The 18,183-nt window shown below is 40.0% G+C and overlaps 1 protein-coding gene across 2 annotated transcripts in view; it reads right to left on the bottom strand.

Moving 5' to 3' along the window:
• Positions 1-18,183, bottom strand: part of TMTC4 (transmembrane O-mannosyltransferase targeting cadherins 4) — a 270,820-nt gene that overhangs the window by 240,557 nt on the left and 12,080 nt on the right. For both annotated transcript variants that reach the window (XM_053707811.1, XM_053707810.1), the window contains exons 2-3: positions 17,880-18,090; positions 16,370-16,485 (exon numbers count right to left, since the gene is read on the bottom strand). In XM_053707811.1, coding sequence (XP_053563786.1) covers positions 16,370-16,485; positions 17,880-18,038 — 275 coding nt within the window. In that variant the 5' untranslated portion in view covers positions 18,039-18,090. The remainder of the gene's footprint in view (positions 1-16,369; positions 16,486-17,879; positions 18,091-18,183) is intronic.

Here is an 18,183-nt window from a genome sequence, read left to right as displayed (position 1 = left end):
CATGTAGTGAGAAATGGCAGAACTGCCACGATCAAGACCACAGCGGAAATACCTGATATTTGCAAGTTTTTGGAGCTGGACCCACCAGATATTACAGAAGGGGAAGCCACAACAAGCTCTCTGGAACTCTCTCATTCTCAGGCAAAACCTCAGAGACCGAGATGGAAAAAAGTTACAAAAAAGAAAACTAAGACTTGAAAATTAGATATAATGAGGACAGCATCCACTTGAAAGAATTTTACTTTCCTGCTGTAAATTTATAAGGCATAGGCAAAGATCTTTAACCCCATGACAAAGAGAGGGGCTGAGAGGACACTAGGCCTAAGAGACTGTTGTATGTTCATTAACGCTTATAAGATGTTTCATATTGTGGTTTTTGTTGTGACCATGTACAAGACACACACTGTGGTGGTGTTGGCAAAAGATGACCAGCACACTGTTATATTATAATATGTTTTTGGTTATATTAATGTTTATGTTTTTGTTCTTTGGAGTCACGGGATGCCCCACACGTACGCAGAGCTCATCAATCATAGGTGAATCGCTAAGAGGTTGGGAGAGGTCTTATCAGAAGGAGAACAAGGTACCCTTAGAATACCCAACTACTGGTAAGAAAAGAGTAGTGTACAATTACATGCTTAAGCATGTCATTAGCTAGAATAACACTGCTCTCGCATAATGCGAGAGGTCTTAACACCGACATAAAAAGAAGGACTGCACTGACTAATTATAGACGACTGAGAGCTACTGTAATTTTCCTCCAGGAGACACATTTCCTACACTCCACCATTCCCAAACACTGGGCTAGAGACTTTCCACAACAATTCCACTCTACGATAGATTCTAAAAAAAGGGGAGTCTCTATTCTTATACATTCCTCTATACCTTTCACACACAAAGAAACTATAGCAGACAGAGATGGCAGATACCTCCTGGTGTCAGGTCAAGTGGGGGGAACAGACATAGTCTTCTGCAATGTGTACGCCCCAAATGAACAACAAGACAAATATTTTCAAAATATATCTCTTCTACTAACTGACTGGTCTAGGACACGTATAGTCTTAGCAGGAGACTTTAACATAGATATACAATCACTGATGAAACACACAGCCAACTTGCAATCTAAAAAGAAGAATAGACAGAAAGGGGTAGCTAAGAACATAGGGGGGATGCTCGAGCAACATACGTTGCAGGACACTTGGCAGGTACTTAATGGGGATGCTAGAGACACCACATTCTACTCATCGGCACACAACAGTTACTCCGAAGATAGATTATGTGTATACGAGTCAGATACTGCAACCGATATTACAACATATAGATATTCTTCCGTGTGTATGGTCAGACCATTCAATTACTAAACTATGTCCTAGGGGACCTATTGGACCCAAAGAGAACAAAATCATGGACTTATGATCCATCTTGTATTAAAAAATCCGCTTGTAAAGATAAAATTCTTAAAGATCTAGAGGAATATTGGCAGATTAATGTAGATACCACAAGTAACCCTATCACACCATGGGCGGCACATAAGCAGTGATTAGAGGTATATTAATTAAAGAAAAGACAGCAGCCAGGAGACAGCACCACCCTACTCCTGAAACAATTATACTCGGAGATTACTTCACTAGAGAGGGCACATAAAATAACTAAATCCCAAGCCACATTGACACAATTGCAGAACACTAAAATAAGCTACAAACCATACTAAATTAACAATCCGTCAAAGCGGCACACAGACTGAAAACAAACTACTTTATCTTCTCAAATAAACCTGATAGATATCTAGCGAAAAAAAATCAGGGACAATTATCAGGCCTTATCAATACCGAGCATACAGAATTCAAAGGGACGCATGACATCCCACCCACAGGAAATTGTTGACACATTTGCTCACTTTTATAGCGACTTGTATGATGGGACTAAAGTGCAACACTGCCCTTTGACAGAAAAAGTATTTGATTCTTTTTTACATAAAGCAGACCTGAAACCGATTTCTGAGGAAGATAGGGAGGCCCTGAACGCTAAAATTACACCCGAGGAGGTACGAGCTGCCATTAAAGATCTTAAACCTAGCAAAGCCCCAGGTCCAGATGGATTCCCAGGGGAATATTATAAAGCTTTTAGAGATATACTACTGCCTCACTTGGTGGTATTTGCCAACCACATTATGGAAGGGGGAGAAATACCTATAGAACTGCTTCAGGCTAGGATAGTGGTGATCCCAAAACAGGGAAAGGACCCCCATTTTTGCGCTAATTATAGACCGATTTCCCTTATCAACCAGGACCTTAAGATAGTTACTAAAATACTAGCTAATAGACTGAAACACATCCTGCCCTCAATCATACACCCTGATCAAGTTGGATTTATCAAGAACAGGGAGGCACCCGACAATATACGTAGAATGGTGTCGGTTATTGACTTTCTTCGGGACAAGGGGATGCCTTCTCTGATCCTATCTTTGGATGCGGAGAAGGCATTCGACCGAGTCGACTGGAAATATATGTTGAGAGTGCTGTCACTAATGGGTTTTGAAGGACGGTTTATGAAAGCTATTGAGGGATTATACTCGACACCCACGGCCCAGGTCAGAGCAATCGGACACCAGTCTGAGACTATACATATACTTAATGGTACACGACAGGGATGCTCTTTATCACCCTTAATCTTTGCGCTATGCATAGAACCCTTAGCTGCATATATACGCAATTGTCCTGATATCTGGGGACTGGAAGTAGGGAAGATACATCATAAAATTACCTTATTCGCAGACGATGTGTTGCTCACTATTACGAAACCACTCATCTCGCTGCACACCGTATATCACGCCATCAATTATTCTCCCAGATATCGGGTATAAAATTAACGCAGATAAATGCGAAGCACTCCCCCTATCGCTACCCAAACACACCATGAAGGCAATTGAATCAAACTTTGACTTCAAATGGGGTATTAGACGGGTCTTAAATACCTAGGAATAAAGCTGACTACTCACTCTTCCAAATTGTACGCTGCAAATTATTTTCCCCTTTACAAAGCAATTAGGTCAGACCTGATAAATTTCTTTCTCCAACGGTGTGTCCGGTCCACGGCGTCATCCTTACTTGTGGGATATTCTCTTCCCCAACAGGAAATGGCAAAGAGCCCAGCAAAGCTGGTCACATGATCCCTCCTAGGCTCCGCCTACCCCCAGTCATTCGACCGACGTTAAGGAGGAATAATTGCATAGGGAGAAACCATATGGTAAGTGGTGACTGTAGTTAAAGAAAATAAAATATCAGACCTGATTAAAAAAACCAGGGCGGGCCGTGGACCGGACACACCGTTGGAGAAAGTAATTTATCAGGTAAACATAAATTCTGTTTTCTCCAACATAGGTGTGTCCGGTCCACGGCGTCATCCTTACTTGTGGGAACCAATACCAAAGCTTTAGGACACGGATGAAGGGAGGGAGCAAATCAGGTCACCTAAATGGAAGGCACCACGGCTTGCAAAACCTTTCTCCCAAAAATAGCCTCAGAAGAAGCAAAAGTATCAAACTTGTAAAATTTGGTAAAAGTGTGCAGTGAAGACCAAGTCGCTGCCCTACATATCTGATCAACAGAAGCCTCGTTCTTGAAGGCCCATGTGGAAGCCACAGCCCTAGTGGAATGAGCTGTGATTCTTTCGGGAGGCTGCCGTCCGGCAGTCTCGTAAGCCAATCTGATGATGCTTTTAATCCAAAAAGAGAGAGAGGTAGAAGTTGCTTTTTGACCTCTCCTTTTACCTGAATAAACAACAAACAAGGAAGATGTTTGTCTAAAATCCTTTGTAGCATCTAAATAGAATTTTAGAGCGCGAACAACATCCAAATTGTGCAACAAACGTTCCTTCTTTGAAACTGGTTTTGGACACAGAGAAGGTACGATAATCTCCTGGTTATGTTTTTGTTAGAAACAACTTTTGGAAGAAAACCAGGTTTAGTACGTAAAACCACCTTATCTGCATGGAACACCAGATAAGGAGGAGAACACTGCAGAGCAGATAATTCTGAGACTCTTCTAGCAGAAGAAATCGCAACTAAAAACAAAACTTTCCAAGATAATAACTTAATATCAACGGAATGTAAGGGTTCAAACGGAACCCCCTGAAGAACTGAAAGAACTAAATTGAGACTCCAAGGAGGAGTCAAAGGTTTGTAAACAGGCTTGATTCTAACCGGAGCCTGAACAAAGGCTTGAACATCTGGCACAGCTGCCAGCTTTTTGTGAAGTAATACCGACAAGGCAGAAATCTGTCCCTTCAGGGAACTTGCAGATAATCCTTTTTCCAATCCTTCTTGAAGGAAGGATAGAATCCTAGGAATCTTAACCTTGTCCCAAGGGAATCCTTTAGATTCACACCAAGAGATATATTTTTTCCAAATTTTGTGGTAAATCTTTCTAGTCACAGGCTTTCTGGCCTGAACAAGAGTATCGATCACAGAATCTGAGAATCCTCGCTTCGATAAAATCAAGCGTTCAATCTCCAAGCAGTCAGCTGGAGTGAAACCAGGTTCGGATGTTCGAACGGACCCTGAACAAGAAGGTCTCGTCTCAAAGGTAGCTTCCAAGGTGGAGCCGATGACATATTCACCAGATCTGCATACCAAGTCCTGCGTGGCCACGCAGGAGCTATCAAGATCACCGACGCCCTCTCCTGCTTGATCCTGGCTATCAGCCTGGGGATGAGAGGAAATGGCGGGAACACATAAGCTAGTTTGAAGGTCCAAGGTGCTACTAGTGCATCCACTAGAGCCGCCTTGGGATCCCTGGATCTGGCCCCGTAGCAAGGAACTTTGAAGTTCTGACGAGAGGCCATCAGATCCATGTCTGGAATGCCCCACAGGTGAGTGACTTGGGCAAAGATTTCCGGATGGAGTACCCACTCCCCCGGATGCAATGTCTGCCGACTCAGAAAATCCGCTTCCCAATTTTCCACTCCTGGGATGTGGATAGCAGACAGGTGGCAGGAGTGAGACTCCGCCCAAAGAATAATTTTGGTTACTTCTTCCATCGCTAGGGAACTCCTTGTTCCCCCCTGATGGTTGATGTACGCAACAGTCGTCATGTTGTCTGATTGAAACCGTATGAACCTGGTCCTCGCAAGCTGGGGCCAGGCCTGGAGCGCATTGAATATCGCTCTCAGTTCCAGAATATTTATCGGTAGAAGAGATTCTTCCCGAGACCAAAGACCCTGAGCTTTCAGGGATCCCCAGACCGCGCCCCAGCCTATCAGACTGGCGTCGGTCGTGACAATGACCCACTCTGGTCTGTGGAACATCATCCCTTGAGACAGATTGTCCAGGGACAGCCACCAACGGAGTGAGTCTCTGGTCCTCTGATTTACTTGTATCTTCGGAGACAAGTCTGTATAGTCCCCATTCCACTGACTGAGCATGCACAGTTGTAATGGTCTTAGATGAATGCGCGCAAAAGGAACTATGTCCATCGCCGCCACCATCAACCCAATCACTTCCATGCACTGAGCTATGGAAGGAAGAGGAACGGAATGAAGTATCCGACAAGAGTCCAGAAGCTTTGTTTTTCTGGCCTCTGTTAGAAAGATCCTCATTTCTAAGGAGTCTATAATTGTTCCCAAGAAGGGAACCCTTGTTGACGGGGATAGAGAACTCTTTTCCACGTTCACTTTCCAGCCGTGAGATCTGAGAAAGGCCAGGACAATGTCCGTGTGAGCCTTTGCTTGAGGAAGGGACGACGCTTGAATCAGAATGTCGTCCAGGTAAGGTACTACTGCAATGCCCCTTGGTCTTAGCACCGCTAGAAGGGACCCTAGTACCTTTGTGAAAATCCTTGGAGCAGTGGCTAATCCGAAAGGAAGCGCCACGAACTGGTAATGTTTGTCCAGGAATGCAAACCTTAGGAACCGATGATGTTCCTTGTGGATAGGGATATGTAGATACGCATCCTTTAAATCCACCGTGGTCATAAATTGACCTTCCTGGATGGAAGGAAGGATAGTTCGAATGGTTTCCATCTTGAACGATGGGACCTTGAGAAATTTGTTTAAGATCTTGAGATCTAGGATTGGTCTGAACGTTCCCTCTTTTTTGGGAACTATGAACAGATTGGAGTAGAACCCCATCCCTTGTTCTCTTAATGGAACAGGATGAATCACTCCCATTTTTAACAGGTCTTCTACACAATGTAAGAACGCCTGTCTTTTTATGTGGTCTGAAGACAACTGCGACTTGTGGAACCTCCCCCTTGGGGGAAGTCCCTTGAATTCCAGAAGATAACCCTGGGAGACTATTTCTAGCGCCCAAGGATCCAGAACATCTCTTGCCCAAGCCTGAGCGAAGAGAGAGAGTCTGCCCCCCACCAGATCCGGTCCCGGATCGGGGGCCAATATTCATGCTGTCTTGGTAGCAGTGGCAGGTTCTGGGCCTGCCTTTCCCTTGTTCCAGCCTTGCATTGGTCTCCAAGCTGGCTTGGCCTGAGAAGTATTACCCTCTTGCTTAGAGGACGTAGCACCTTGGGCTGGTCCGTTTTTACGAAAGGGACGAAAATTAGGTCTATTTTTTACCTTGAAGGGCCGATCCTGAGGAAGGGCGTGGCCCTTACCCCCAGTGATATCAGAGATAATCTCTTTCAAGTCAGGACCAAACAGCGTTTTCCCCTTGAAAGGAATGTTTTAGTTAGCTTGTTCTTGGGAAGACCGCATCAGCCGACCAAGATTTCAACCAAAGCGCTCCTGCGCGCCACAATAGCAAACCCAGAGTTCTTAGCCGCTAACTTAGCCAATTGCAAAGAGGCGTCTAGAGTGAAAGAATTAGCCAATTTGAGAGCATTGATTCTGTCCATAATCTCCTCATAAGGAGGAGAGTCACTATCAAGCACCTTAAGCAGTTCATCAAACCAGAAATATGCGGCTGTAGTGACAGGGACAATGCATGAAATGGGTTGTAGAAGGTAACCCTGCTGAACAAACATCTTTTTAAGCAAACCTTCTAATTTTTTATCCATAGGATCTTTGAAAGCACAACTATCCTCTATGGGAATAGTGGTGCGTTTGTTTAAAGTAGAAACCGCTCCCTCGACCTTGGGGACTGACTGCCATAAGTCCTTTCTGGGGTCGACCATAGGAAACAATTTTTTAAATATGGGGGGAGGGACGAAAGGAATACCGGGCCTTTCCCATTCTTTATTAACAATGTCCGCCACCCGCTTGGGTATAGGAAAAGCTTCTGGGAGCCCCGGCACCTCTAGGAACTTGTCCATTTTTACATAGTTTCTCTGGATGACTAAATTTTCACAATCATCCAGAGTGGATAGTACCTCCTTAAGCAAAATGCGGAGATGTTCCAATTTAAATTTAAATGTAATCACATCAGATTCAGCCTGCTGAGAAATGTTCCCTAAATCAGTAATTTCTCCCTCAGACAAAACCTCCCTGGCCCCCTCAGATTGGGTTAGGGGCCCTTCAGAGATATTAATATCATCGTCGTCATGCTCTTCAGTAACTAAAACAGAGCAGCCACTGCTTACGCTGACAAGGGTTCATTTTGGCTAAAATGTTTTTGACAGAATTATCCATTACAGCCGTTAATTGTTTGCATAGTAAGGAGTATTGGCGCGCTAGATGTACTAGGGGCCTCCTGAGTGGGCAAGACTCGTGTAGACGAAGGAGGGAATGATGCAGTACCATGCTTACTCCCCCTCACTTGAGGAATCATCTTGGGCATCATTGTCATTATCACATAAATTCACATTTATTTAAATGAATAGAATTCTGGCCTTCCCCACATTCAGAACACAGTCTATCTGGTAGTTCAGACATGTTAAACAGGCATAAACTTGATCAGAAAGTACCAAAAAACGTTTTAAAATAAAACGTTACTGTCACTTTAAATTTTAAACTGAACACACTTTATTACTGCAATTGCGAAAAAACATGAAGGAATTGTTCAAAATTCCACCAATTTTCACCACAGCGTCTTAAAGCCTTGAAAATATTGCACACCAATTTGGAAGCTTAACCCTTAAAATAACGGAACCGGAGCCGTTTAAGCTTTAAACCCCTTTACAGTCCCTGGTATACTGCTTTTGCTGAGACCCAACCAAACCCAAAGGGGAATACGAATACCAAATGACGCCTTCAGAAGTCTTTATAAGTATCAGAGCTCCTCTCACATGCGACTGCATGCCATGCCTCTCAAAAACAAGTGCGCAACACCGCGGCGAAATGAGACTCTGCCTATGCTTTGGGAAAGCCCCTAAAGAATAAGGTGTCTAAAACAGTGCCTGCCGATATTATTAAATCAAAATACCCAGAATAAATGATTCCTCAAGGCTAAATAAGTGTTAATATCAATCGATTTAGCCCAAAAAAAGTCTACAGTTTTAAATAAGCCCTTGTGAAGTCCTTATTTACAATCGTAATAAACATGGCTTACCGGATCCCATAGGGAAAATGACAGCTTCCAGCATTACATCGTCTTGTAGAATGTGTCATACCTCAAGCAGCAAGAGACTGCAAACTGTTCCCCCAACTGAAGTTAATTGCTCTCAACAGTCCTGTGTGGAACAGCCATGGATTTTAGTTACGGTTGCTAAAATCATTTTCCTCATACAAACAGAATTCTTCATCTCTTTTCTGTTTCTGAGTAAATAGTACGTACCAGCACTATTTGAAAATAACAAACTCTTGAACTGAATAATGAAAAACTACAGGTTAAAACACTAAAAAACTCTAAGCCATCTCCGTGGAGAATGTTGCCTGTACAACGGCAAAGAGAATGACTGGGGTAGGCGGAGCCTAGGAGGGATCATGTGACCAGCTTTGCTGGGCTCTTTGCCATTTCCTGTTGGGGAAGAGAATATCCCACAAGTAAGGATGACGCCGTGGACCGGACACACCTATGTTGGAGAAATGGGATTCTCCTGGTATGGAAGGCTGTCTGCTGTCAAGATGACGATTCTACCCAGAATCCTCTATCTGTTCAGAGTCCTCCCAATTAAAGTTATCAGTTCAGACTTAGAGAATCTCCAAAAAGACATACACAGATTTCTGAGGGATAATAAACACCCGAGGATCCCACACCAAATCCTGACAAGACATAGACAATTGGGGGGGGTGGGAGCTCCTAATTTGCATGATTATTATACAGCAGCTAGACTAGCGCAAAACTCAATACTTGGGAGAAAACAAAAAGATGTTCTCTGGCCTGCCTTGGAGGCTGCTATGGGGGGAATGGAGGGACCCGAGGATATTCTCTGGGGTAACATAAAGAATAAGGACCCAGTGATCAATCAAAATAAATCCACAAAATTGGCCAAACAACAAATGGACCAAGATACAGCGGATAGGGAAACTGATGCCTAGACAACCCTAATAATACCACTAAAATACTTGATAAATGAAGAGTTTATATACCATATCAAAAAATGGGAAAATAAAGGCTTATACAGGGTGCAGATATTATATTCACAAGGTAAATTACTGACCTTCACACAGCTTAGACAGAAGCTAGAACCCATTCAGATACACTGGTTCCTCTACTTGCAGATCACATCAGCTATACAAACATATATCAGTAGGGCCACAATACACAGTCAAAGAACGACTCTCGAAAATTTATGTTTAGCAATCAACAGACCAAGAAAGCAATATCTAGATTATACATATCACTACAGGAAACTAAATACACAACTAAATCTACATTGCTACTAAATTGGGAGGAAGATATTGCAAGAGAGCATACGATTGACGACTGGAATGATATATTTCATTACGCTAGTAAGGGCCTCATTAGTGCAGACCTCAGAGAGAATGTACTGAAGACAACTTTTAGATGGTACTTAACACCAATGAAAACATCTCATATGACATTAGGCAACTCTAGATACTGTTATAGGGGATGTAAAGTTAGGGGATCATATCTTCACATGTGGTGGGATTGCCCTAGAGTCCAAAACATTTGGAGGAAATTGACTTTAATGCTCAGCACCCTGTTAAGCGAAAGGATCTCTCTTACACCAGCTCAGGCGCTGTTGCATGAGACACTTCCGAGACTAAACCCACACATAAACACTTTCATTCGAATCCTATGTACCACCACAAGAATAGCTATAGCTAAATATTGGAAAAATGAGGCGCCAACATGGACAGAGGTCCTCAACAGAATACAGATGGTTTATTCGATGTACGAGACAGCAGCATTTATTCAAGACACAGGGCCTACATTCCAGAAGATCTGGTTTTACTGGATAATCAGGGAAGGTGAGGGGACAGGGTAGAGGAGAAAGGCGGGAGTTTCCTGGAGACAGACAGCTGCTGATTTGACATAGGAGACTACCCAACAAAAGGAAAATTGATGAGAGAGCTACTAATAGCCATATAAATAGGTACTAGGTGGGGGGGCACCCGTGACTTCATTAGTTTGATTTGTTGTAATATCAGGAATTATTGAACTGTGTTTATTTGTTCTATTTAGATAAATGAATTACTGAAATTATAAGAATATTACCCCCCAAGATTATATACTTCCATTATGCATTGCAATAGCCAAGGACATATAAAAAGAAGTAGATTGAGGAAAAATATGAAAATGAGAGAAACCTCCATAAGCTTTGAGATAGACTGCAGCAAAGGTAGTGAATTAGATTGACTGTTGATATTTTATGAACAAATGATTATGGCCAAAGTTAGAAAGTTTTAATGGCAAACCTGCTCAAGGAATGGTCCCTAGGCGAGTACTACGAGATCCTTAGAATACAACTATGAGTAAGGTACTAGCTACTATGCTGCTGAAAGTTCTTTATATTCTTTTTTATGAATCTTATGCTTTTTCTTTTGTCTTTCTCAATGTATGTCACATGTAATGTATCAGATGTATATGGAGGAGGTTTGTGGTTTAATAAAAAATATTTTTATCTAAATCATCAGCTTAAATTAAATGTAGCAACAATAAATGTATTTGCTTTAAAATATTAAATTATAACCATATACATTACCACATAAGCCAGTATGAGAATCTTCAGCTTTTTTTAGATACATCTGTTCACCTCATATGAGAGGTATTGCAATTATGGATAAGGAAAGGTTAGCCCAATTTTGCTTATAGAGACTGTGTTCCAAAGGCAGCAAGTTTATCAGTCAGTCAAAATTCCAGCAAAAGACCCCTTTCTTTCCTCTTGCATGAGCTTTTATCAAGTGATAAGCCCGTCCCTATTTTGTAATCATTGGTGAATATTCGGATACGCACTTATTGAAGCTTGTCCCTTCATTGCTTACTGGGAATGTATGGTTATTTGATACTACAATCTCCTATGATTGCAATTCTCGCATAAACCACCAGAGGGCAACATGACAGGAAAAACGGCTTTGTGAGCACAATATTATTATATCCAAATGTATCTTTAATATACTTACTATTGCCTGATATTAATAAATTATATGTTCAGCATATATGGGACCATATAGTACTATTTAATCTGAGTATTTTCAGACTAAAGATGAGTATATCTCTAGTACCATATTAATTCATATACATTTAAAATATTAGGGTATTTAAAAGGATTTTAATAATTTAATACTTCAGTATGATATTAATTAATATATAAGTTCATGCAATATACTGGTATATATATATATTGCATTTCCGAGTCACCATTTTATATCATAGACATACCTCGTGAGTAGCAGTCAGATGTAATTTCATATAGCTATATTTACATTGGATTATTAGCCCATATTAATACAAGAATTGCATATCTGTATATATCTTGCTGAGTGTATAAAAATATGGTATACTTTACAGCACTTATTAGATATCTGAAAAATATAAGAATATGTTATCCATTTTGAAACAATTTGGTTAAACATTTTACATATGTGGTTATTTATGGTATATATTTTAAAATAAGGTTATGTAGTTAGTTAACATTCCAAACATGGGGTTACCTATTTAATACAGCAGACGCTTATCTAATACGTTATAAGTTTCAGAGATATATATATATATATATACACACACATACACACACACATACATGCACACACACACACCACACCACAGAGAAAGTCCAGCACTCACAAGCGCTCAGCCAAGACTTAAAAGCAAAAATGGAAAGGTTAGTTACCGCATTCTGGCCAAATGGGACAAGCCCAGGCCCCATGTCAAGGTCTTTTCCAATACCTGGGACCCTAAAACAGCCACACAATGCAAGCTCTCAAATCCAAACAAGCTGGGAACAAGGGAAGGGTGCACAGGCTTATGTAATCACCCTAGACATATACAAAACACGGAAGGGGGAACTGCACTCTCATACCGGACCGGGTACACATCCCATGGACCCTGCAACATGCTCAGCCCTGGGTGCTCACCGGCACTCACAGGAAGCTGTGCTGTCCCCAGAGTCACAGACAGTTAACCCCAGACAGGTCTGGGTGCAAGAACCATAGGGAAAATTACAAAAACAAACACACAGAAAGTCCAGCACTCACTTACAAGCTCTCAGCCAAGACTTAAAAGCAAAAATGGAAAGGTAGTTACCGCATCTGGCCAAATGGGACAAGCCCAGGCACCACGTCAAGGTCCTTTCCAATACCTGGGACCCTAAAACAGCCACACAATGCAAGCTCTCAAATCCAAACAAACTGGGAACAAGGGAAGGGTGCACAGGCTTATGTAATTAACCCTAGACATATACAAAACACGGAAAGGGACTACACTCTCATAACGGACCGGTACACATCCCATGACCCTGGCAACATGCTCAGCCCCTGGGTGCTCACCGGCACTCACAGGAAGCTGTGCTGTCCCCAGAGTCACAGGCAGTTAACCCCAGACAAGTCTGGGTGCAAGAACCATAGGGAAAATTACAAAACCAATTATTAATAATGAGAGTGCAGTCCCCCTTTCATGTTTTGTGTATATATATATATATATATATATATTTGTTGTTAATATAATCAAGTATGGAGAATATTAACTTATATGAAGATTAAGTCACAGCATTCCACATGTATGTAAGTTAACTTTCTTTGTTCCCAGGCCAGATGTGTATTTAGTGGGTTAGGGGTAATTAACATGCCTGTGATAATTACCACATTGTATCATCCCTTTTGCTCTCTTAGAGGTCTTGAGCAGTGAGAGGGGGTCAGTGGCTATAGTGAGACCCAATTCATATCAAATTAGATATTAGCTAAAATTAAATACTAAATTATTTTATACATTTGCAGTTTATTTAATGTTACCTTTACAGGTACCCTGACAGAGATAATAAAAAAGGCGACACGTAGGTACTTTTCAAAATCTAGACTTTAACTACACCAAGGGAGGGCTGGTTCAGCTTTTTAGCAGATTAGAGTCTCATATATACTGGAGTAGTTTTCTTAGCTGTTAGTTGGCTAATGCCTTCATGATTTATTCAGTTGCTACTCACTAAAAAGGGAAAATATAACGGCATAAGCTTAAATTGAGACATCTGCATCAAATCTTTGTCATTTTTAAGGAGGTATAAAGCTAGATATCCCCAACTTATGAAGCCAGAGTGTACCTAACAGTATACAAGTTAATATAACGGTCCTAATCCTGCAGACTGCCGAGTCTGTGGGTCAGATTCAGATATTTATTTCAGGGATTCTTATATGTTTCTGTGAACTTCACCTTCTGTTCTGAGAATAGTAGCCTAACCATTATTAAACTAGCCAATTTGTTTTTCTAGATGTTTCTGAAGCTACATCATAATTAGCATTCGCCCACTTATCATGCCAACTTCCCGCTCAATCCATATATGAGGGTATCATTGCTCTATTTGCATATTAACTCTTATACGCTAGAGTTAATACTTATATGCAATACTGGTCCCCTTTTGTTAAGCTTATATCCATGTCCTCATCTAATAATTATATATTTCAGTTAGATATTTATTGAATAATATCCCCCAACAGATAATCATATACCTCCAGATATTACTACTAAGAGTGGTTACAAGAGTAACTACTACAATTCATAGACATTTGACATAATTTATTTTTTTTATGGTCCAGGAGTGGCCATCGCAGTAGTTGCGCAACATCTCATATTAAATCACTACCAATTTACTTAATTTATTATATCAGTTGCTAATATTTTAATATATATCTAGGTCCAAAAGTGACCACTCCAAATGCCAATTTTCCTCCTCTAGAACTTTTAAGTTTTGTTAGGTCCAAGAGTGACCTCCCGCGACAAATGAGAAACTATATCAGTTGCTAAAAGTTACCTTAAGATTTATTGCTTTACATTATATACTGATATAATATGTTTAATTTTTTTTTTGTTAATATACCATGCCCAAGAGTGGCTTTGTATCATTCTAGTTTACCTCCAGTGCATTATATTATTACACATAGGTCCAAGAGTGGCCTATTACCAATCTGGGAGGTCTATAAAATAAAAAATGAGGTTTCATCTTTATAGGATCTGACTGATTTGCTAACAAATATTATTACTTTGTGGGGGGGGGGGATAATTTAAGTTTAACCCTTTGTGTGAGTTACTGCACATTTTATTTTAATTTCTGTTTTCTATAGTTCACAAATAAATTTATATTATAGATAGATATATTATTAGAGGTATTATATAAATGTTACTAGTACCCTTCAGCTAATTGAAACCATAACTGCTATTGCAGTGGGGGGCACCGTGGTTACCTGGCAGTTTGCTACAGTCTCTCTACTGTACCATAGTAGTAGCTATTTAGCATACATTTTCCTTTGGGTTGAAAATATATAAACAACAACAAAAATTAATATAATAATCATTTCTTAGTGTCTGGCTATATTGTACACAGTGGGGACATCTCACTGTACCCTCATCTAATTGATACCATATTTGCTACTACAGTGGGGGCACCAGCCAAAAAAACCAAATTATTCTGTCATAAACTTGTTAGTCGGCCAGAGTGTACAATGTTTCTGGCTGCCACCATCACCAGAAGTAGTACCAGCACCGTCACTACCAGCGCAGAGTCACTATCTGCTTCTACTTGTCTAATGAGCGGATATGGGACAAGCTATGTTGCCTCTGTTTCACAGAGTCAAAAATAATTTTCAAGGCCATTGTCTGCTCCTCCGGCTGAAACATCTAGAGAAGCAGCGGCAGTTGCAGCAGCAGGGTCATCTTAAGCATCAGCTGTAGCAGGCAGTCCCATGTCCACCAGGACGATATATGCAGGGCAACCGATACAAGAACTAGTAGCAGCATCAGCAGCAAGGGTTATCAAAGGCCACCCATAAACATAAAAAGAACAATGAGGACTACTGAAGGAGTAGGTGCTTAATTAACATTGTTTGGCTCCAAGCCTATTAGTATGATCGGGAGGGTGTCTTAGGTTACCAAGCAGCCTCCATGTACACGTCAACTTTTAATGTCTACTCATCAGTCAATGCCAAATCTACCTGTTCAGTAACTCTGCTGCTGCTCCTGCCCTTCCTGCTCTGTGGTGGTCATCATCAGTTAAAGTAAAAAAATCGCAGCTAATTGTAAGCTGCTGTGTCCAAGGGTCTCTAAACATGTGTTTGTCCTCCTCCCTTGAAGGTATATTTTTGGAGTTTGTGTACTGCCTACCTAGTTAAGCTGCTGCCACTCCTACTCTTCCTGCTCTGTGGTGGTCATCATACATCAATGCCACATCCTTAGGGAACTGCTGGCCGCTGTGTCCAAGGGAATTGAGTCCCCAAGGATAAGTAACAAAATACTTGTGATGGAGCAGGTATTTGAAAAAGTGAAGAATGGGAGTACTTTAGCATGAGTAAGTTGGAAAAAAAATAAGAGTTCAATAAAAAAAAAGTATGATTGTACAGAAGGTTGTAGTTATGGAAGTGAAATGTTAGAAGAAGGAGAGACAATAGGCTGGTGGGAAAAGTTAGCACTAGTACACAATTGACATCACTGTATTTATCAAATGATTTTAATTTTAATTTATTGTTTGAATTCACTGTAAATATTGTTCTAGTTCCCGTATGTTCTTGTGTCCCAGTCTTTACATTGTGGGCATTTCCTAGCAGTGTAATTTTGTTGCTAAAATAAATGTTTGAGGGTTTCCCATAGATGCTAATGCAACTGAACAAAACATAAAAGTTTCAAACGAAATTATTATCCGAATATTTGGCCAAACTGAACACACCTACTAACAAAAATCTGACAACCCAAATTGACGGAAAATTCCAAACAGAAACTTTTGGACTAAGCAAATTTTTCGCTCATGCACAGGTCTATAAATTGTTTTTTTACAGGCTATATTTGCATACTGCCATTACTATAATGCGTCTGTGCACTAATTTCACAACCATTCAATGGAGATATAATGAATCTGTGCAAACCTAGTCCAGTACCTACCTGAATGTCAGCACCGTGAGAGGTCTGTAAGACTTATGACTAGCATTGCTGCTGAGTTTCGTACCCCAGAAGTCATGCAACCACAGATCACTAAGAGGAGTCTCTCCTCTAATATCCTTAAAAAAAACAAAAAAGGAACAGGTAAGATATAAAATAAGATTTGTATTAACAAATTAAACACATGGAACAGTAAAAATATCTTATCTTAACCTGTACATATCCAATGTACCATTCAATATTATATGTTGCAAACAACATACGCAATGCATTATATATATATATATATATATATATATATATATATATATATATATATATATATATATATATATGTGCACAATAATCTTACCTATGCCAGACAGTGGTTCTTATTTAGAATTAGATATAATCCCATGGTAATGTCGGTTCTATTGCTGTTATTAGTAACAATTAAGGATGTATATTCGGATCCAAATGCGGAAGACGGTGGCTGCTCGTGGCATTCGGGTCTTTTTGGAGCCAGATTTCTGTTGAAATTTCAACAGATCTTTTCAAATCCAGATCTTAGTGTGTTGCATTTACACACAAAGAAATCCGGCTGCAAAAATAACTGAATACCACGAGCGGCCTTCTTTTTTCGGCATTCAGATGCTAACGAAAGATCTGAATGCATATCCTTAGTAACAATATTATAGACTCCCTGTATACTACATTCAGAGAATATCAGAGAAATGCCTTAATATACTTTTTCCAATGATAATTCCTTTTTTTTCTTTTACTTTCTATATTTCTTGTGTAAGATACAATTATTATTATTCACTAGTGGTTATAGCTATTAAAATGAATTAAAAATAACATTCTAAAAATAAAAAACACTTTTTTATAGACAGATTGTTTTCTGAGGGGATAGAGGCAGCACTCTGCATGGCATTGCATGATCATTTACAGTTTTCTGTATAAGGACTGTGAAGAAAAAAAACAAATAAACAAACTTCATGATCATTCAAGGAAATGTATTTTGCACACCACAGACACACCAAGCAATGACAATAATAATAAAAAATGTAAAACCGATAGCTTGCCTACAAAAATGGCAAGGTGGCAAATAGCAATTTTTCAGAATCATTAAAATGTCTCACACTTTAGTGTGATGTCTATAACCCATTAAGGCGGAGGGAATAGTTAACTCTCTTGTAAATCATATTTAAATCAGATGAAAATTTGACCAATAAGACAATCCTCATTTAAATGTAGGGCTTTCATAAACCATAGAAACTTGAGTTTTTCCATCTTATTTTCGTCAGTAAGGAAGTAACATGAAACTACACACGTAGAACACTCTGGGATATGTTAAAGGGACAAAATCAGTAATGTGATATTGTATGCTATTATTAGAGAGTAGTTTTAATTAGTAATTACAATCAATGTCATATTCAATAAGTGTGACTAAGGAATCATTTCTAATAAAAGTTGGCTCTAGCTAATTACTAAATGTTATTTAACATATGAGAACTCATACCTGGATACTCACCTTATTATTTATGATGGCTTCCGAGTCATCAAACACAAAGTTGCCATTATAGCTGTTTGTAAAACATACAAATGCCAACAGCCCTACTAGACATCTGGCCCAGAAAGCAGAGAGGTGAAACATAGGAATATCCTGACCAAAAAGTTCTGCTTGTGCCATTTTAAATGTTCACAGTCAGTTTTGAAACTCAGCATTCTGGATGTTCACAAAGCTGTAAGGAACACAATAAATATAAAAGTGATAAATACAAACGGTTACAAAAATCTTACAGTTTAGATTGTAAAAACAAACAACATATTTAATA

Source organism: Bombina bombina, chromosome 3 (assembly GCF_027579735.1).
Source record: "Bombina bombina isolate aBomBom1 chromosome 3, aBomBom1.pri, whole genome shotgun sequence".
NCBI lineage: Eukaryota > Metazoa > Chordata > Amphibia > Anura > Bombinatoridae > Bombina > Bombina bombina.
This window is presented reverse-complemented; position numbering and strand designations above follow the sequence as displayed.